The sequence below is a fragment of the Oncorhynchus tshawytscha genome, linkage group LG19, assembly GCF_018296145.1.
Source record: "Oncorhynchus tshawytscha isolate Ot180627B linkage group LG19, Otsh_v2.0, whole genome shotgun sequence".
NCBI classification, from domain to species: domain Eukaryota; kingdom Metazoa; phylum Chordata; class Actinopteri; order Salmoniformes; family Salmonidae; genus Oncorhynchus; species Oncorhynchus tshawytscha.
Window position 1 is genome coordinate 57,527,277 of NC_056447.1, and position 22,106 is coordinate 57,549,382.

The 22,106-nt window shown below is 42.9% G+C and overlaps 1 protein-coding gene across 1 annotated transcript in view; it reads right to left on the minus strand.

Moving 5' to 3' along the window:
- LOC112240510 (synaptotagmin-7-like) overlaps nucleotides 1–22,106 on the minus strand; it is a 140,002-nt gene that overhangs the window by 112,545 nt on the left and 5,351 nt on the right. Inside the window, exon 2 of the mRNA XM_042301985.1 lies at nucleotides 15,186–15,587. Coding sequence (XP_042157919.1) covers nucleotides 15,186–15,587 — 402 coding nt within the window. The remainder of the gene's footprint in view (nucleotides 1–15,185; nucleotides 15,588–22,106) is intronic.

The window sequence follows — 22,106 nt, forward strand, 5'->3', positions numbered from 1 at the left end:
TATAGAGTGGTATGGGTCATTATATTCCATATTATAGAGTGGTATGGGTCATTAGGGTCATTATACTCCATATTATAGAGTGGTATGGGTCATTATACTCCATATTATATAGTGGTATGGGTCATTAGTGGTATGGGTCATTATGGGTCATTATATTCCATATTATAGAGTGGTATGGGTCATTAGGGTCATTATATTCCATATTATAGAGTGGTATGGGTCATTATACTCCATATTATAGAGTGGTATGGGTCATTATATACTCCATATTATAGAGTGGTATGGGTCATTAGGGTCATTATATTCCATATTATAGAGTGGTATGGGTCATTAGGGTTATATTCCATATTATAGGTGGTATGGGTCATTAGGGTCATTATACTCCATATTATAGAGTGGTATGGGTCATTATACTCCATATTATAGAGTGGTATGGGTCATTATACTCCATATTATAGAGTGGTATGGGTCATTAGGGTCGTTATATTCCATATTATATAGTGGTATGGGTCATTATACTCCATATTATAGAGTGGTATGGGTCGTTATACTCCATATTATAGAGTGGTATGGGTCATTATACTACATATTATAGAGTGGTATGGGTCATTATATTCCATATTATAGAGTGGTATGGGTCATTATATTCCATATTATAGAGTGGTATGGGTCATTATATTCCATATTATAGAGTGGTATGGGTCGTTATACTCCATATTATAGAGTGGTATGGGTCATTATACTAGGAGTGGTATATACTTATACTCCATATTATAGAGTGGTATGGGTCATTAGGGTTATACTCCATATTATAGAGTGGTATGGGTCATTATACTATATTCCATATTATAGGTGGTATGGGTCATTATATTCCATATTATAGAGTGGTATGGGTCATTAGGGTCGTTATATTCCATATTATAGAGTGGTATGGGTCATTAGGGTCATTATACTTCCATATTATAGAGTGGTATGGGTCATTATACTCCATATTATAGAGTGGTATGGGTCATTAGGGTCATTATATTCCATATTATAGAGTGGTATGGGTCATTATATTCATTATAGAGTGGTATGGGTCATTATATTCCATATTATAGAGTGGTATGGGTCATTAGGGTCATTATACTCCATATTATAGAGTGGTATGGGTCATTATATTCCATATTATAGAGTGGTATGGGTCATTAGGGTCATTATATTCCATATTATAGAGTGGTATGGGTCATTATTAGGGTCATTATATTCCATATTATAGAGTGGTATGGGTCGTTATATTCCATATTATAGAGTGGTATGGGTCATTATATACTCCATATTATAGAGTGGTATGGGTCATTATATTCCATATTATAGAGTGGTATGGGTCATTAGGGTCATTATATTCCATATTATAGAGTGGTATGGGTCATTATATACTCCATATTATAGAGTGGTAGTGGTATGGGTCATTATACTACATATTATAGAGTGGTATGGGTCATTATTCATTATATTCATATTATAGAGTGGTATGGGTCATTAGGGTATATTCCATATTATAGAGTGGTATGGGTCATTATACATTATATTCATATTATAGAGTGGTATGGGTCATTATACTCCATATTATAGAGTGGTATGGGTCATTATATTCTACATATTATAGAGTGGTATGGGTCATTAGGGTCGTTATATACATATTATAGAGTGGTATGGGTCATTATATTTATACTCCATATTATAGAGTGGTATGGGTCATTATATTACATATTATAGAGTGGTATGGGTCATTAGGGTCATTATATTCCATATTATAGAGTGGTATGGGTCATTAGGGTCATTATATTCCATATTATAGAGTGGTATGGGTCATACTCCATATTATATTATAGGGTATGGGTCATTATATTCCATATTATAGAGTGGTATGGGTCATTATATTCCATATTATAGAGTGGTATGGGTCATTAGGGTCATTATATTCCATATTATAGAGTGGTATGGGTCATTAGGTCATTATATTCCATATTATAGAGTGGTATGGGTCATTAGGGTCATTATATTCCATATTATAGAGTGGTATGGGTCATTATATTCCATATTATAGAGTGGTATGGGTCATTAGGGTCATTATATTCCATATTATAGAGTGGTATGGGTCATTATAGAGTGGTATGGGTCATTAGGGTCATTATATTCCATATTATAGAGTGGTATGGGTCATTATATTATAGAGTGGTATGGGTCATTATATTCCATATTATAGAGTGGTATGGGTCATTAGGGTCATTATACTCCATATTATAGAGTGGTATGGGTCATTATATTCCATATTATAGAGTGGTATGGGTCATTAGGGTCATTATATTCATATTATAGAGTGGTATGGGTCGTTATACTCCATATTATAGAGTGGTATGGGTCATTAGGGTCATTATATTCCATATTATAGAGTGGTATGGGTCATTATATCATATTATAGAGTGGTATGGGTCATATATTATATTAGTGGTATGGGTCATTAGGGTCATTATATTCCATATTATAGAGTGGTATGGGTCATTAGGGTCATTATATTCCATATTATAGAGTGGTATGGGTCATTATACTTCCATATTATAGAGTGGTATGGGTCATTAGGGTTATACTCCATATTATAGAGTGGTATGGGTCATTGGTATGGGTCATATTCCATATTATAGAGTGGTATGGGTATATACTCCATATTATAGAGTGGTATGGGTCATTAGGGTCATTATACTCCATATTATAGAGTGGTATGGGTCATTAGGGTCATTATATTCCATATTATAGAGTGGTATGGGTCATTATATTCCATATTATAGAGTGGTATGGGTCATTATACTCCATATTATAGAGTGGTATGGGTCATTATACTACATATTATAGAGTGGTATGGTTATATTCCATATTATAGTGGTAGTGGTATGGGTCATTATACTCCATATTATAGAGTGGTATGGGTCATTATACTCCATATTATAGAGTGGTATGGGTCATTATATTATATTCATATTATAGAGTGGTTTATATTCCATATTATATAGTGGTATGGGTCATTAGGGTCGTTATACTCCATATTATAGAGTGGTATGGGTCATTATACTTATACTACATATTATAGAGTGGTATGGGTCATTAGGGTCGTTATACTCCATATTATAGAGTGGTATGGGTCGTTATACTCCATATTATAGAGTGGTATGGGTCATTATATTCCATATTATATAGTGGTATGGGTCATTAGGGTCGTTATATTCCATATTATAGAGTGGTATGGGTCGTTATACTCCATATTATAGAGTGGTATGGGTCATTAGGGTCATTATATTCCATATTATATAGTGGTATGGGTCATTATACTCCATATTATATAGTGGTATGGGTCATTATACTACATATTATAGAGTGGTATGGGTCATTATATTCCATATTATAGAGTGGTATGGGTCATTATATTCCATATTATAGAGTGGTATGGGTCATTATACTCCATATTATAGAGTGGTATGGGTCGTTATACTCCATATTATAGAGTGGTATGGGTCATTATATTCCATATTATACAGTGGTATGGGTCGTTATACTACATATTATAGAGTGGTATGGGTCATTAGGGTCATTATACTACATATTATAGAGTGGTATGGGTCATTATATTCCATATTATAGAGTGGTATGGGTCATTATATTCCATATATACAGTGGTATGGGTCATTATACTATATTATAGAGTGGTATGGGTCATTATACTATATTCATATTATAGAGTGGTATGGGTCATTATACTCCATATTATAGAGTGGTATGGGTCATTATACTCCATATTATAGAGTGGTATGGGTCATTAGGGTCGTTATATTCCATATTATAGAGTGGTATGGGTCATTAGGGTCATTATACTCCATATTATAGAGTGGTATGGGTCATTAGGGTCATTATATTCCATATTATATAGTGGTATGGGTCATTATACTCCATATTATAGAGTGGTATGGGTCATTAGGGTCGTTATATTCCATATTATAGAGTGGTATGGGTCGTTATATTCCATATTATAGAGTGGTATGGGTCATTAGGGTCATTATATTCCATATTATATAGTGGTATGGGTCATTATACTCCATATTATATAGTGGTATGGGTCATTAGGGTCATTATATTCCATATTATATAGTGGTATGGGTCATTATATTCCATATTATATAGTGGTATGGGTCGTTATACTCCATATTATAGAGTGGTATGGGTCATTATACTCCATATTATAGAGTGGTATGGGTCATTAGGGTCGTTATACTCCATATTATATAGTGGTATGGGTCGTTATACTCCATATTATAGAGTGGTATGGGTCATTAGGGTCGTTATACTACATATTATATAGTGGTATGGGTCGTTATACTACATATTATAGAGTGGTATGGGTCATTAGGGTCATTATATTCCATATTATATAGTGGTATGGGTCGTTATACTCCATATTATAGAGTGGTATGGGTCGTTATACTCCATATTATAGAGTGGTATGGTCATTAGGGTCATTATATTCCATATTATAGAGTGGTATGGGTCATTAGGGTCATTATATTCCATATTATAGAGTGGTATGGGTCATTAGGGTCATTATATTCCATATTATAGAGTGGTATGGGTCATTAGGGTCGTTATACTCCATATTATAGAGTGGTATGGGTCGTTAGGGTCGTTATATTCCATATTATAGAGTGGTATGGGTCATTAGGGTCATTATAGTCCATATTATAGAGTGGTATGGGTCATTATATTCCATATTATAGAGTGGTATGGGTCATTAGGGTCGTTATATTCCATATTATAGAGTGGTATGGGTCATTAGGGTCATTATATTCCATATTATAGAGTGGTATGGGTCATTATATTCCATATTATAGAGTGGTATGGGTCATTAGGGTCGTTATACTACATATTATAGAGTGGTATGGGTCATTAGGGTCGTTATACTACATATTATAGAGTGGTATGGGTCGTTATATTCCATATTATAGAGTGGTATGGGTCATTATATTATACTCCATATTATATAGTGGTATGGGTCATTAGGGTCATTATATTCCATATTATAGTGGTATGGGTCATTAGGGTCATTATATTCCATATTATAGAGTGGTATGGGTCATTATACTACATATTATATAGTGGTATGGGTCATTATATTCCATATTATAGAGTGGTATGGGTCATTAGGGTCATTATACTACATATTATAGAGTGGTATGGGTCATTAGGGTCGTTATACTACATATTATACAGTGGTATGGGTCATTAGGGTCATTATACTCCATATTATATAGTGGTATGGGTCGTTATATTCCATATTATAGAGTGGTATGGGTCATTATATTCCATATTATACAGTGGTATGGGTCATTAGGGTCATTATATTCCATATTATAGAGTGGTATGGGTCATTAGGGTCATTATATTCCATATTATAGAGTGGTATGGGTCATTAGGGTCATTATATTCCATATTATATAGTGGTATGGGTCATTATATTCCATATTATAGAGTGGTATGGGTCATACTCCATATTATAGAGTGGTATGGGTCATTATATTACCATATTATAGAGTGGTATGGGTCATTAGGGTCATTATATTCCATATTATAGAGTGGTATGGGTCATTATACTACATATTATAGAGTGGTATGGGTCATTAGGGTCATTATACTACATATTATAGAGTGGTATGGGTCGTTATACTACATATTATAGAGTGGTATGGGTCATTAGGGTCATTATATTCCATATTATAGAGTGGTATGGGTCATTATACTACATATTATAGAGTGGTATGGGTCATTATACTACATATTATAGAGTGGTATGGGTCATTAGGGTCATTATATTCCATATTATAGAGTGGTATGGGTCATTAGGGTCATTATATTCCATATTATAGAGTGGTATGGGTCATTAGGGTCATTATATTCCATATTATAGAGTGGTATGGGTCATTAGGGTCGTTATACTCCATATTATAGAGTGGTATGGGTCATTAGGGTCATTATATTCCATATTATAGAGTGGTATGGGTCATTAGGGTCATTATAGTCCATATTATAGAGTGGTATGGGTCATTATATTCCATATTATAGAGTGGTATGGGTCATTAGGGTCGTTATATTCCATATTATAGAGTGGTATGGGTCATTAGGGTCATTATATTCCATATTATAGAGTGGTATGGGTCATTATATTCCATATTATAGAGTGGTATGGGTCATTAGGGTCGTTATACTACATATTATAGAGTGGTATGGGTCATTAGGGTCGTTATACTACATATTATAGAGTGGTATGGGTCATTATATTCCATATTATAGAGTGGTATGGGTCATTATATTCCATATTATATAGTGGTATGGGTCATTATCATTATATTCCATATTATACAGTGGTATGGGTCATTAGGGTCGTTATATTCCATATTATAGAGTGGTATGGGTCATTATACTACATATTATATAGTGGTATGGGTCATTATACTCCATATTATAGAGTGGTATGGGTCATTAGGGTCGTTATACTCCATATTATATAGTGGTATGGGTCATTATACTCCATATTATAGAGTGGTATGGGTCATTAGGGTCGTTATACTCCATATTATATAGTGGTATGGGTCGTTATACTCCATATTATAGAGTGGTATGGGTCATTATACTCCATATTATATAGTGGTATGGGTCATTATACTCCATATTATATAGTGGTATGGGTCATTAGGGTCGTTATACTCCATATTATAGAGTGGTATGGGTCATTAGGGTCGTTATATTCCATATTATACAGTGGTATGGGTCATTAGGGTCATTATATTCCATATTATAGAGTGGTATGGGTCGTTATATTCCATATTATATAGTGGTATGGGTCATTAGGGTCATTATATTCCATATTATAGAGTGGTATGGGTCATTAGGGTCGTTATACTCCATATTATATAGTGGTATGGTCATTAGGGTCGTTATATTCCATATTATATAGTGGTATGGGTCATTAGGGTCATTATATTACATATTATAGAGTGGTATGGGTCGTTATACTCCATATTATAGAGTGGTATGGGTCGTTATATTCCATATTATAGAGTAGAGGTTTTTGTTTCCTTTTGCCTTTTCTTTGGCACATTTAGTGGGCGTTTATGGTGATTGTTTGTAGGATCTATTTTTCCTGTTACACCTTTCAGTGGACATTACACTCACAAAAGTTTCTAAAGAATAAAGACATTTCAAATGTTATTTATATATACAGGTGTTGTAATAATGTGACAGTGAAAGTACAAATGCGAAAATAAATAAACATAAATATGGGTTGTTTTTACAATGGTGTTTGTTCTTCACTGGTTGCCCTTTTCTCGTGGCAACAAGTCACACATCTTGCTGCTGTGACGTCACACTGTGGTATTTCACCCAGTAGATATGGGCGTTTTATCAAAATTGTATTTGTTTTCTAATTTTTTGTGGATCTGTGTAATCTGAGGGAAATATGTGTCTCTAATATGGTCATACATTTGGCAGGAGGTTAGGAAGTGCAGCTCAGTTCCCACCTCATTTTGTGGGCAGTGAGCACATAGCCTGTCTTCTCTTGAGAGCCATGTCTGCCTACGGCGGCCTTTCTCAATAGCAAGGCTCCATCCCTCATTCTCTACCCCCTCTCTCCTCTTTGGCTATTAGGATCAATCTATTGTTAGAGTAACAGTGCTGGAGACAGCAGATCAATGTTTGGAGGTTAACATGAATATACACAGTGTTGTTTAATTCTTGTTCATCTATGCTATGTCCTGACACACAGCTACCCAGTTATATATATATATAAACAGACATGCAAGTAGACAGGGTTGGACACACACACACACACACACACACACACACACACACACACACACACACACACACACACACACACACACACACACACACACACACACACACACACACACACACACACACACACACACACACACACACACACACACACAGAGACCATGCAGAGTTAGCTATATTACATGAGTGTTGTTGACTCACATAATCATCTCTCTCCTCTCCTTCTCTCTCCTCTCCTCTGCTACTCTCTCCTCTCTCTCCTCTGCTACTCTCTCCTCTCCTCTCTCTCTCTGCTACTCTCTCATCTCCTCTCTCTCCTCTGCTACTCTCTCCTCTGCTACTCTCTCCTCTCCTCTCTCCTCTCCTCTCCTCTCCTCTCCTCTCCTCTCCTCTCCTCTCCTCTCCTCTCCTCTGCTACTCTCTCCTCTCCTCTCTCTCCTCTGCTACTCTCTCCTCTCCTCTCCTCTCTCTCCTCTGCTACTCTCTCCTCTGTTACTCTCTCCTCTCCTCTCTCTCTTCTCTCTCCTCTCCTCTCTCTCTCCTCTGCTACTCTCTCCTCTCCTCTCTCTCCTATGCTACTCTCTTCTCTGCTACTCCCTCCTCTGCTACTCTCTCCTCTCCTCTCTCTCCTCTGCTACTCTCTCCTCTCTTCTCTCTCCTCTCCTCTCTCTCCTCTGTTACTCTCTCCTCTCCTCTCTCTCTTCTCTCTCCTCTCCTCTCTCTCCTCTCCTCTCTCTCTCCTCTCCTCTGCTACTCTCTCCTCTCCTCTCTCCTCCTATGCTACTCTCTCCTCTCTCTCCTCTGCTACTCTCTCCTCTGCTACTCTCTCCTCTCCTCTCTCTCCTCTGCTATGCTCTCTCCGCTCTCGCTCCTCTACTCTCTCTCCTCTGCTACTCTCTCCTCTCCTCTCTCTCCTCTGCTACTCTCTCCTCTCCTCTCTCCTCTGCTACTCTCTCCTCTCTCTCCTCTACTACTCTTTCCTCTCTTCTCTCTCCTCTCCTCTCTCTCCTCTGCTACTCTCTCCTCTGTTACTCTCTCCTCTCCTCTCTCTCTTCTCTCTCCTCTCCTCTCTCTCCTCTGCTACTCTCTCCTCTCTCTCTCTCTCTCTCTCTCTCCTCTCCTCTCCTCTCCTCTCCTCTCCTCTCCTCTCCTCTCCTCTCCTCTCCTCTGCTACTCTCCTCTCCTCTCTCTCCTCTGCTACTCTCTCCTCTCCTCTCTCTCCTCTGCTACTCTCTCCTCTCCTCTCTCTCTCTCCCTCTGCTACTCTCTCTCTCTGTTACTCTCTCCTCTCCTCTCTCTCTTCTCTCTCCTCTCCTCTCTCTCTCCTCTGCTACTCTCTCCTCTCCTCTCTCTCCTATGCTACTCTCTTCTCTGCTACTCCCTCCTCTGCTACTCTCTCCTCTCCTCTCTCTCCTCTCCTCTCTCTCCTCTGCTACTCTCTCCTCTGCTACTCGCTCCTCTCATCTCTCTCCTCTGCTACTCTCTCCTCTCCTCTCTCTCCTCTGCTACTCTCTCCTCTCCTCTCTCTCCTCTGCTACTCTCTCCTCTCTTCTCTCTCCTCTCCTCTCTCTCCTCAGCTACTCTCTCCTCTGTTACTCTCTCCTCTCCTCTCTCTCTTCTCTCTCCTCTCCTCTCTCTCCTCTGCTACTCTCTCCTCTCCTCTCTCTCCTCTGCTACTCTCTCCTCTCCTCTCTCTCCTCTGCTACTCTCTCCTCTCCTCTCCTCTCTCTCCTCTGCTACTCTCTCCTCTGTTACTCTCTCCTCTCCTCTCTCTCTCTCTCTCTCTCCTCTCTCTCTCCTCTCCTCTCTCCTCTCCTCTCTCTCCTATGCTACTCTCTTCTCTGCTACTCCCTCCTCTGCTACTCTCTCCTCTCCTCTCTCTCCTCTCCTCTCTCTCCTCTGCTACTCTCTCCTCTGCTACTCGCTCCTCTCATCTCTCTCCTCTGCTACTCTCTCCTCTCCTCTCCTCTCTCTCCTCTGCTACTCTCTCCTCTCCTCTCTCTCCTCTGCTACTCTCTCCTCTCTTCTCTCTCCTCTCCTCTCTCTCCTCAGCTACTCTCTCCTCTGTTACTCTCTCCTCTCCTCTCTCTCTTCTCTCTCCTCTCCTCTCTCTCCTCTCCTCTCCTCTCCTCTCCTCTCCTCTCCTCTCCTCTCCTCTCCTCTCCTCTCCTCTCCTCTCCTCTCCTCTCCTCTCCTCTCTCTCCTCTCCTCTGCTACTCTCTCCTCTCCTCTCTCTCCTCTGCTACTCTCTCCTCTCTCTCTCTCCTCTCCTCTCTCTCCTCTGTTACTCTCTCCTCTCCTCTCTCTCTTCTCTCTCCTCTCCTCTCTCTCCTCTCCTCTCCTCTCTCTCTCCTCTCTACTCTCTCCTCTCCTCTCTCTCCTATGCTACTCTCTCCTCTCTCTCTCTCTACTCTCTCCTCTGCTACTCTCTCCTCTCCTCTCTCTCCTCTGCTACTCTCTCCTCCGCTACTCTCTCCTCTACTCTCTCTCCTCTGCTACTCTCTCCTCTCCTCTCTCTCCTCTGCTACTCTCTCCTCTCCTCTCTCCTCTGCTACTCTCTCCTCTCCTCTCTCTCCTCTACTACTCTTTCCTCTCTCTCTCTCTCCTCTCCTCTCTCTCCTCTGCTACTCTCTCCTCTGTTACTCTCTCCTCTCTCTCTCTCTCTCTCTCCTCTCTCTCCTCTGCTACTCTCTCCGCTCCTCTCCTCTCCTCTCTCTCCTCTGCTACTCTCTCCGCTCCTCTCCTCTTCTCTCCTCTCCTCTCTCTCTCCTCTCCTCTCCTCTCCTCTCCTCTCCTCTCCTCTCCTCTCCTCTCCCTCTCCTCTCTCTCCTCTCCTCTCCTCTCCTCTCCTCTCCTCTCCTCTCCTCTCCTCTGCTACTTTCTCCTCTCTCTCTCCTCTCTCTCCCTCTCCTCCTCTCTCTCCTCTCCTCTCTCTCCTCTGCTACTCTCTCCTCTGCTACTCTCTCCTCTCCTCTCTCTCCTCTCCTCTCCTCTCTCTCCTCTGCTACTCTCTGCTACTTTCTCCTCCGCTACTCTCTCCTCTCTTTCTCGCTCCTCTCCTTCTCTCTCTCCGCTCCCGTCGAAGGAATTTAACAATTTCTATATATATTCATTAACCAATTCAATTTAAATCACTCTGTCTGTTTCTAGGAATTTGTAAGATCCTCATTTGCATAAAATAGACAGAGACCAGTCTATCAAAATTAGCCAATAGCATTTATTCTCGAGAGCGTTGCTCATAGAACCCTGTACAACAGTTTATATATCAAATATAACATCATAGGTTTTAAAATGTCTCTCCTCCTCTCGACCAGGACAAAGCTGGTTCAAAAGTTAATTCCAACTCACTAGCGCACATACCTGACACACTATACCTGGATTAACTCCTGAAGTCTCACCATAGTTTATTACCACTTAGCAGACAGTTCCAGATAAGGAAAACCTGGAGAGGCTCTCGCTGTCTTATTTGATCGCCACAGAGTCATAGCTGGGTAGGTTCAAACATAGGTTAATGATCCCCTTTGCTTACTTTAGACACACACACATACATTCCTTCTTCCACAATGGTTATCATTTCCAATCAGCCCTTGTCCATGCTACATAACCTCTTTCTTAGGAACTAACATTAATCAGATATTGTAAAACAGGGTAGAGTTTAATTAGTTACAGTTCTATTTAAATGTACACATTGTTTAGTCATTATTCATAAAATTCCTAACAGCTTCCACACTCATTATTTCCTTCTCCTTCTCCTCTCTCTCCTCTGCTACTCTCTCCTCTCCTTCTCTCTCCTTCTCTCTCTCTCTCTCCTCTCTGTTTTTCCTTCTCCTTCTCTCTCTCCTTCTCCTTCTCGTTCTCTCTCCTCTCCTTCTCTCTCGGATTCCCCTCTAATCAGGGACTGATTTAGACCTGGGACACCAGGTGGGTGATTCCCCTCTAATCAGGGACTGATTTAGACCTGGGACACCAGGTGGGTGATTCCCCTCTAATCAGGACCTGATTTAGACCTGGGACACCAGGTGTGTGATTCCCCTTTAATCAGGGACTGATTTAGACCTGGGACACCAAGTGGGTGATTCCCCTCTAATTTGGGACTGATTTAGACCTGGGACACCAGGTGGGTGATTCCCCTCTAAATAGGGACTGATTTAGACCTGGGACACCAAGTGGGTGATTCCCCTTTAATCAGGGACTGATTTAGACCTGGGACACCAGGTGGGTGATTCCCCTCTAATCAGGGACTGGTTTAGACCTGGGACACCAGGTGGGTGATTCCCCTCTAATCAGGGACTGATTTAGACCTGGGACACCAAGTGGGTGATTCCCCTCTAATCAGGGACTGGTTTAGACCTGGGACACCAGGTGGGTGATTCCCCTCTAATCAGGGACTGATTTAGACCTGGGACACCAAGTGGGTGATTCCCCTCTAATTTGGGACTGATTTAGACCTGGGACACCAGGTGGGTGATTCCCCTCTAATCAGGGACTGGTTTAGACCTGGGACACCAGGTGGGTGATTCCCCTCTAATCAGGGACTGATTTAGACCTGGGACACCAGGTGGGTGATTCCCCTCTAATCAGGGACTGATTTAGATTTAGACCTGGGACACCAGGTGTGTGCAATTAATTATCAGGTAGAACAGAAAACCAGAGTTGATTGCCCCTTGCCCTATAACGTGTACTACACCCTATGGGCTCTGGTCAAAAGTAGTGCACTATCAAGGGAATAGAGTGCCATTTGTGTCAGAAGAAACATGTCCTCTTAAGCCTCGTAATGTGTTACGAATTGATGGTGACTCTTACAGCTTCCCATCCGAAAGAGTTCCTGCGTATATTATGCCGCCATTTTGTGACATTTTTGTTCGTTTTGGTCTTCCGCAACATTTTTTGGGGCTGTTTGTGCACAGCTGTCACCAAGGCAAAAAGGGTGGCTACTTTGAAGAATCTAAAATCAAAAGTATATTTTGATTTGTTTAACCTTTTTTGGTTACTACATGATTCCCTTTGTGTTATTTCATAGTTTTGATGTCTTCACTATTATTCTACAATGTAGAAAATAGTAATAATAAAGAAATACACTGGAATGAGCAGGTGTGTCTAAACTTTTGACTGGTACTGTATATCAGGACATTAACTCTATATCAGGACATGAACTCTATATCAGGACATGAACTCTATATCAGGACATGAACTCTATATCAGGACATGAACTATATATCAGGACATGAACTCTATATCAGGACATTCACTCTATTTCAGGACATTCACTCTATATCAGGACATTAACTCTATATCAGGACATGAACTATATATCAGGACATGAACTCTATATCAGGACATGAACTCTATATCAGGACATGAACTATATATCAGGACATGAACTCTATATCAGGACATGAACTCTATATCAGGACATGAACTCTATATCAGGACATGAACTATATATCAGGACATGAACTCTATATCAGGACATTCACTCTATTTCAGGACATTCACTCTATATCAGGACATTAACTCTATATCAGGACATGAACTATATATCAGGACATGAACTCTATATCAGGACATGAACTCTATATCAGGACATTAACTCTATATCAGGACATGAACTATATATCAGGACATGAACTCTATATCAGGACATGAACTCTATATCAGGACATTAACTATATATCAGGACATGAACTCTATATCAGGACATGAACTATATATCAGGACATTAACTCTATATCAGGACAAGAACATAAATATCAGGACATGAACTTTATATCAGGACATGAACTCTATATCAGGTCATGAACTATATATCAGGACATGAACTCTATATCAGGACATGAACTCCTTATCAGGACATGAACATCTACATCAGGACATTAACTCTATATCAGGACATGAACATCTATATCAGAACATTAACTCCTTATCAGGACATGAACATCTATATCAGAACATTAACTCTATATCAGGACATGAACATCTACAGTAACAGTCAAAGGTTTGGACAGGACAGTAACATCTATATATAACTTCATCTTAGATGGTGTTTCAGACTCTATACATATGTATACAACTATCACATTGTACACACACACACACACACACACACACACACACACACACACACACACACACACACACACACACACACACACACACACACACACACACACACACACACACACACACACACACACACACACACACAGTCTCCTGTCATGATGTAATGTAACATCCTTCCCTGGGTGTCATCAGCTCAAGTCCAACACTATGTAGAGAAAACAAGACCATGTAAACATCTGAAACACTGTCAGTGCATATAACAGACGAGAGGAAATGACAACGGACAGTCAAAGATCACTACAAGGAAAGGAAAGGGAGAAGAAGAGCCGTACCATATCCAGAGAGGCAAGAAACAGCTATACACTGAGAAATGTGACAGGACAACCCAGACAGAGACAGTTACCAACCCAGACAGAGACAGTTACCAACCCAGACAGAGACAGTTACCAACCCAGACAGAGACAGTTACCAACCCAGACAAAGACAGTTACCAACCCAGACAAAGACAGTTACCAACCCAGACAGAGACAGTTACCAACCCAGACAAAGACAGTTACCAACCCAGAGACAGTTACCAACCCAGAAAGACAGTTACCAACCCAGACAGAGACAGTTACCAATCCATAGAGAGCAGAGCAAAGAGACAGTTACCAACCCAGAGACAGTTACCAACTCAGACAGAGACAGTTACCAACCCAGAGACAGTTACCAACCCAGAAGAGACAGTTACCAACCCAGACAGAGACAGTTACCAATCCATAGAGAGCAGAGCAACTCAGACAGAGACAGTTACCAACACAGAGACAGTTACCAACTCAGACAGAGACAGTTACCAACCCAGGCAGAGACAGTTACCAACCCAGACAGAGACAGTTACCAACCCAGACAGAGACAGTTACCAACCCAGACAGAGACGGTTACCAACCCAGACAGAGACCGTTACCAACACAGAGACAGTTACCAACCCAGACAGAGACAGTTACCAACCCAGGCAGAGACAGTTACCAACCCAGACAGAGACAGTTACCAACCCAGACAGAGACAGTTACCAACAGGCAGAGACAGTTACCAACCCAGGCAGAGACAGTTACCAACCCAGGCAGAGACAGTTACCAACCCAGACAGAGACAGTTACCAACCCAGACAGAGACAGTTACCAACCCAGACAGAGACAGTTACCAACACAGAGACAGTTACCAACCCAGACAGAGACAGTTACCAACCCAGACAGAGGAAAATAAGAAACTCACAGGAAGGACTTGGCATCCAGGCCTCTGTTTTTCAACTGGCCCATCATGTGATCCCAGGACCCAGGGTTACCTCTTCCTCCTCCCCTGTACCGTGAGGCGCCTGCCCCCGCCGGGCTCCCACGCACCCCCCTGGGGCCTCGTTGCATTCCTCCACATCCTCCCCCACTGCCCACGCCTCCCTCTGGCTGGCTGGGCCCCAGTGGGGGAACCTGGTGTATCTGACCCAGGCTCTGGGAGGAGGTGGGTGGGAGGTGGGTGAGGAGGCTTGGGACGGGTGGGTGGATGAGAGGCTGCTGGAGACTCTGCTGGCGTAGCAGGGTGCGTGGCCGGGCCAGCGGCCCAGCAGAGGGGATGGGATCCAGGGTGGAAGCAGAGGACAGAGCCCCTACTGAATCCCCAGAGCTGGGAGGACAGAGCAGCAGAGAGGGGAGGGAGCGATGGGAGGACGAGGGCCGGGGGTGGCAGAGGTTAGGGTGGTGGAGGAGAGGGGAGGAGAGAGGAGAAGGAGGAGTGGAAGGGGTAGCAGTAAAGGAGGGGGGGGTGGAGCGGTGGGAAGAGGTGGAGGGGAATACAGGAGAGTTTGGAGAGAGAGGACATGATAGGTTGAGGGGACAGGGAGGTGGGCAAGAGCGGAGGATAGTGAAGGAATCATGAGCGGGGAGGATACAAGGAGGTACAGGACAGAAGGGCGAAACCGGTGGTGATGGAGGAGGGTAGGATGGGGAGGAAGGGAGGGAGGGAGGTGGAGTTCGAGAAACAGGTAGAGAGGAGGAGGAGGAGGAGGAGGAGGAGGAGGAGGAGGAGGAGGAGGAGGAGGAGGAGAGAGGCAGTGGGAGTGATGGTGCGGGGAGGAGGGGAGAGGAGGAGGAGGAGAGAGAAAGAGAGCAGGGTGAGGCAGCAGCAGTAACAGCTGTAGCAGAGATAGCAGTAGAAGGAGCAGCCAGTGTGGTGGTCAGTGGCGAGAGCCTGCAAACTCGGTCTCCTGTCTTCCCGTGAAAACCTGCGCCCCGCGATGTGTGGCGGCATCAGGTGTGTGTGCGCTGCGAACGTCTGGGCGCCGTGGGTTTGGGGCCTGCGTGTGAGTGTGGGCGTGGTCCGCGTCGGCATTGGTCGGATCTGAACGGTCCGTATGGGCGTGGTGACGCGCGTCTGTCCGGCGTTGAGGCGGGTGTGTCGGGGTGTTTGTGGCGTCCCGGCGCGGCTGAGGCTATTGGCTCTTCGAGGCGAAGGCTTTATGGTTTGACGAGAGATACCCATGCTCCTCTCTGTCCTCTTTCTCCTCTCTGTCCTCTTTTACAGACTCTTCCTTTCTCTGTCTAAATCTATTTCCTCGTTTAAATACGTGCTCCGCCCCTAGAGACTTCCTCGCAGCCAACCAAGTCTATAGCCTCCCTCCCTCTCTTCTCTTCTCTCTACTCCTCCTACTAATGTTCTCTCTCTTTTATCTTTCTTTAAGTCTTTCCCAGTACCTCTCTATCAGAACAACTCTACTGCTAAGTTACAGTTATGTCCTATCTATTACTATGCCCCCATAAAGAAAATGAGAATTAAAACACCGTTTCAGCCCCTGGTTTGACCGTGATCTTGCAGAGTTACTCCTCCTCAAGAATTGCATTTGGCGAAAGGCTCGGCACACGCATACTCAGGCTGACTGGCTCTCGTTCAGGCAAATTAGAAATAAGTGCTTTAAGGAGCAGTTCTCTCTCTGTGGGTCTAACCCCAAGAATTTCTGGAATATGGTTAAAGACCTGGAGAATAAACCCTCCTCCTTACAGCTGCCCATGTCCCTTAATGGTGATGATGTGGTTGTTACGGACAAGGACCACATGTCCCTTAATGTTGATGATGTGGTTGTTACTGACAGGAACCCCATGTCCCTTAATGTTGATGATGTGGTTGTTAATGACAAGGAGCACATGTCCCTTAATGGTGATGATGTGGTTGTTACTGACAAGGAGCACATGGCTGAGCTCTTCAATCACCACTTCATTAAGTCAGGATTCCTATTTGACTCAGCCACGCCTCCTTACCTGTTCAACTTTTCCTCATCTCTCACCCCTTCTAACGCTAGTCCTGATGCTCCTCCCTCTTTTTCTCCTGCCCTGCTATAAAGTTTCTCCCTGCAGGCGGTAACTGAGTCCGAGGTGCTAAAGGAGCTCCTGAAACTTGACCCCAAAAAAACATCTGGGTCAGATGGTTTAGACCCTTTCTTCTTTAAGGTTGCTGCCCCCATCATCACCAAGCCTATCTCTGACCTTTTTAACCTGTCTCTCCTTTCTTCTTTAAGGTTGCTGCCCCCATCATCACCAAGCCTATCTCTGACCTTTTTAACCTGTCTGTCCTCTCTGGGGAGGTTCCCATTGCTTGGAAGGCAGCCATGGGTCTTCCTTTATTTAAAGGGGGAGATCAAGCTGATCCTAACTGTTATAGGCCTATTTCTATTTTGCTCTGTTTATCAAAAGTTTATCACAACTTTTATCACAATAATCAATTGACTGTCTTTCTTGATGTCTATATTATTCTCTCTGGTACGCAATCTGGTTTCTGCTCAGGTTATGGATGTGTCACTGTAACCTTAAAGGTCTTCAATGATGTCACCATTGCCCTTCTAAGTAATGTTGTGCTGCTATTTTTATTGACTTGGCCAAAGCTTTTGATACGGTAGACCATTCCATTCTTGTGGTCCGGCTAAGGAGTATTGGTGTCTCTGAGGGGTCTTTGGCCTGGTTTGCTAACTACCTCTCTCAAACAGTGCAGTGTATAATGTAAGAAAACCTGCTGTCTCAGCCACTGCCTGTCACCAAGGGAGCAAGGCTCAATTCTAGGCCCCACGCTCTTCTCAATTTACATCAACAACATAGCTCAAGCAGTAGGAAGCTCTCTCATCCATTTATATGTAGATGATACAGTCTTATACTCAGCTGGCCCCTCCCCGGATGTTGTGTTAAATGCTCTACAGCAAAGCTTTCTTAGTGTCCAATAAGCTTTCTCTACCCTTAACCTTGTTCTGAACACCTCCAAAACAAAGGTCGTGTGGTTCGGTAAGAAGAATGCCCCTCTCCCCACAGGTGTGACTACTACCTCTGAGGATTGAGAGCTTGAGGTAGTCACCTCATACAAGTACTTGGGAGTATGGCAAGACTGTAGAGCTAACATGATGCATGCTGGGCCAACTGGTAACTGCCAAAATAAAGGTAACAGTTGAGTAAATGATGGCTACAAATAATAGGTTATGGTCTGCGGTGAATTTTCAAACTAACCCTGATTCAGATGACCATCCTACCCATGCTAGATTACGGAGACGTAATTTATAGATCGGCAGGTAAGGGTGCTCTCGAGCAGCTAGATGTTCTTTACCATTCGGCCATCAGATTTGCCACCAATGCTCCTTATAGGACACATCACTGCACTCTATACTCCTCTGTAAACTGGTCATCTCTGTATATCCGTCACAAGACCCACTGGTTGATGCTTATTTATAAAACCCTCTTAGGCCTCACTCCCCCCTATCTGAGATATCTACTGCAGCCCTGCAGCTAGCTGCAAAAAAACACTCAAACTGGACAGTTTTATCTCCATCTCCTCATTCAAAGACTCAGTCATGGACACTTACTGACAGTTGTGGCTGCTTCACATGATGTATTGCTGTCTCTACCTTCTTGCCCTTTGTGCTGTTGTCTGTGGCTAATAATGTTTCTACCACGCAGCTACCATGTTGTGTTGCTACCATGTTGTTGTCATGTTGTGTTGCTACCATGTTGTTGTCATGTTGTGTTGCTACCATGTTGTTGTCGTGTTGTGTTGCTACCATGTTGTTGTCATGTTGTGTTGCTACCATGTTGTTGTCATGTTGTGTTGCTACCATGTTGTTGTCGTGTTGTGTTGTTACCACGTTGTTGTCGTGTTGTGTTGCTACCATGTTGTTGTCGTGTTGTGTTGCTACCATGTTGTTGTCATGTTGTGTTGCTACCATGTTGTTGTCGTGTTGTGTTGCTACCATGTTGTTGTCATGTTGTGTTGCTACCATGTTGTTGTCATGTTGTGTTGCTACCATGTTGTTGTGTTGCTACCATGTTGTTGTCGTGTTGTGTTGCTACCATGTTGTTGTCGTGTTGTGTTGCTACCATGTTGTTGTCGTGTTGTGTTGCTACCATGTTGTTGTCGTGTTGTGTTGCTACCACGCTGCTACCATGTTGTTGTCGTGTTGTGTTGCTACCATGTTGTGTTGTCATGTTGTGTTGCTACCATGCTGTGTTGTCGTCTTAGGTCTCTCTTTATGTAGTGTTGTGTTCTCTCTTGTTGTGATGTGTGTTTTGTCCGATATTTATATAGTATTTATTTATTCATTTTAATGGATTTGTTCTTAACAGACTTGCCTAGTTAGATAAAAAGGTTCAAGGTTAAATAAATAAAATAAATCAAAGTTACAGTTAGGTCCTACATTATCTAGTCATTTAGTAAACAGCATATTACTAGGAGATTTTTGGTAGTATTTTTCTAGCTAAGTTTCACTAAATGCCCCTTTAAAGCATTTCTCTAAATATATCTCCCCTCTCCCTTCCCTGACAGAGTCCTGGTGTAATCCAGGCTATCTGAACTGGGTCAACATTGTGCTATTCACATTACTGTGCACTATATATTACTTTATACCAGGGGTGCAAAGTACTTAAGTAAAAATATGTTAAAGTACTACTTAAGTCGTTTTTTGGGGTTATCTGTACTTTACTATTTATATTTGAATTTATTATTAATATACAAGGTTTTACTTCACTACATTCCTAAAGAATATAATTTACTTTTTAATCCATATATTTTCCCTGACATCCAAAAGTACTTATTACATTTTGAATGGCCAGCAGAAAATGGTCCAATTCACAAACGTATTAACGGAATATCCCTGGTCATCCCTACTGCCTCTGATCTGGAGGACTCACTAAACAGAGAACATCCCTGGTCAAATCAAATCAAATCAAATCAAATTTTATTTGTCACATACACATGGTTAGCAGATGTTGTTGCGAGTGTAGCGAAATGCTTGTGCTTCTAGTTCCGACAATGCAGTAATAACGATACACAGTGTAAGGGGATAAAGAATATGTACATAAGGATATATGAATGAGTGATGGTACAGAGCAGCATAGGCAAGATACAGTAGATGATATCGAGTACAGTATATACATATGAGATAAGTATGTAAACCAAGTGGCATAGTTAAAGTGGCTAGTGATACATGTATTACATAAGGATGCAGTCGATGATATAGAGTACAGTATCAACGTATGCATATGAGATGAACAATGTAGGGTAAGTAACATTATATAAGGTAGCATTGTTTAAAGTAGCTAGTGATATATTTACATCATTTCCCATCAATTCCCATGATTAAAGTGGCTGGAGTAGAGTCAGTGTCATTGACAGTGTGTTAGCAGTAGCCACTCAATGTTAGTGGTGGCTGTTTAACAGTCTGATGGCCTTGAGATAGAAGCTGTTTTTCAGTCTCTCGGTCCCAGCTTTGATGCACCTGTACTGACCTCGCCTTCTGGATGGCAGCGGGGTGAACAGGCAGTGGCTCGGGTGGTTGATGTCCTTGATGATCTTTATGGCCTTCCTGTAGCATCGGGTGGTGTAGGTGTCCTGGAGGGCAGGTAGTTTGCCCCGGTGATGCGTTGTGCAGACCTCACTACCCTCTGGAGAGCCTTACGGTTGAGGGCGGTGCAGTTGCCATACCAGGCGGTGATACAGCCCGCCAGGATGCTCTCGATTGTGCATCTGTAGAAGTTTGTGAGTGCTTTTGGTGACAAGCCGAATTTCTTCAGCCTCCTGAGGTTGAAGAGGCGCTGCTGCGCCTTCCTCACGATGCTGTCTGTGTGAGTGGACCAATTCAGTTTGTCTGTGATGTGTATGCCGAGGAACTTAAAACTTGCTACCCTCTCCACTACTGTTCCATCGATGTGGATGGGGGTGTTCCCTCTGCTGTTTCCTGAAGTCCACAATCATCTCCTTAGTTTTGTTGACGTTGAGTGTGAGGTTATTTTCCTGACACCACACTCCGAGGGCCCTCACCTCCTCCCTGTAGGCCGTCTCGTCGTTGTTGGTAATCAAGCCTACCACTGTTGTGTCGTCCGCAAACTTGATGATTGGGTTGGAGGCGTGCGTGGCCACGCAGTCGTGGGTGAACAGGGAGTACAGGAGAGGGCTCAGAACGCACCCTTGTGGGGCCCCAGTGTTGAGGATCAGCGGGGAGGAGATGTTGTTGCCTACCCTCACCACCTGGGGGCGGCCCGTCAGGAAGTCCAGTACCCAGTTGCACAGGGCGGGGTCGAGACCCAGGGTCTCGAGCTTGATGACGAGCTTGGAGGGTACTATGGTGTTGAATGCCGAGCTGTAGTCGATGAACAGCATTCTCACATAGGTATTTCTCTTGTCCAGATGGGTTAGGGCAGTGTGCAGTGTGGTTGAGATTGCATCGTCTGTGGACCTATTTGGGCGGTAAGCAAATTGGAGTGGGTCAAGGGTGTCAGGTAGGGTGGAGGTGATATGGTCCTTGACTAGTCTCTCAAAGCACTTCATGATGACGGATGTGAGTGCTACGGGGCGGTAGTCGTTTAGCTCAGTTACCTTAGCTTTCTTGGGAACAGGAACAATGGTGGCCTTCTTGAAGCATGTGGGAACAGCAGACTGGTATAGGGATTGATTGAATATGTCCGTAAACACACCGGCCAGCTGGTCTGCGCATGCTCTGAGGGCGCGGCTGGGGATGCCGTCTGGGCCTGCAGCCTTGCGAGGGTTAACACGTTTAAATGTCTTACTCACTTCGGCTGCAGTGAAGGAGAGACCGCATGTTTCCGTTGCAGGCCGTGTCAGTGGCACTGTATTGTCCTCAAAGCGGGCAAAAAGTTATTTAGTCTGCCTGGGAGCAAG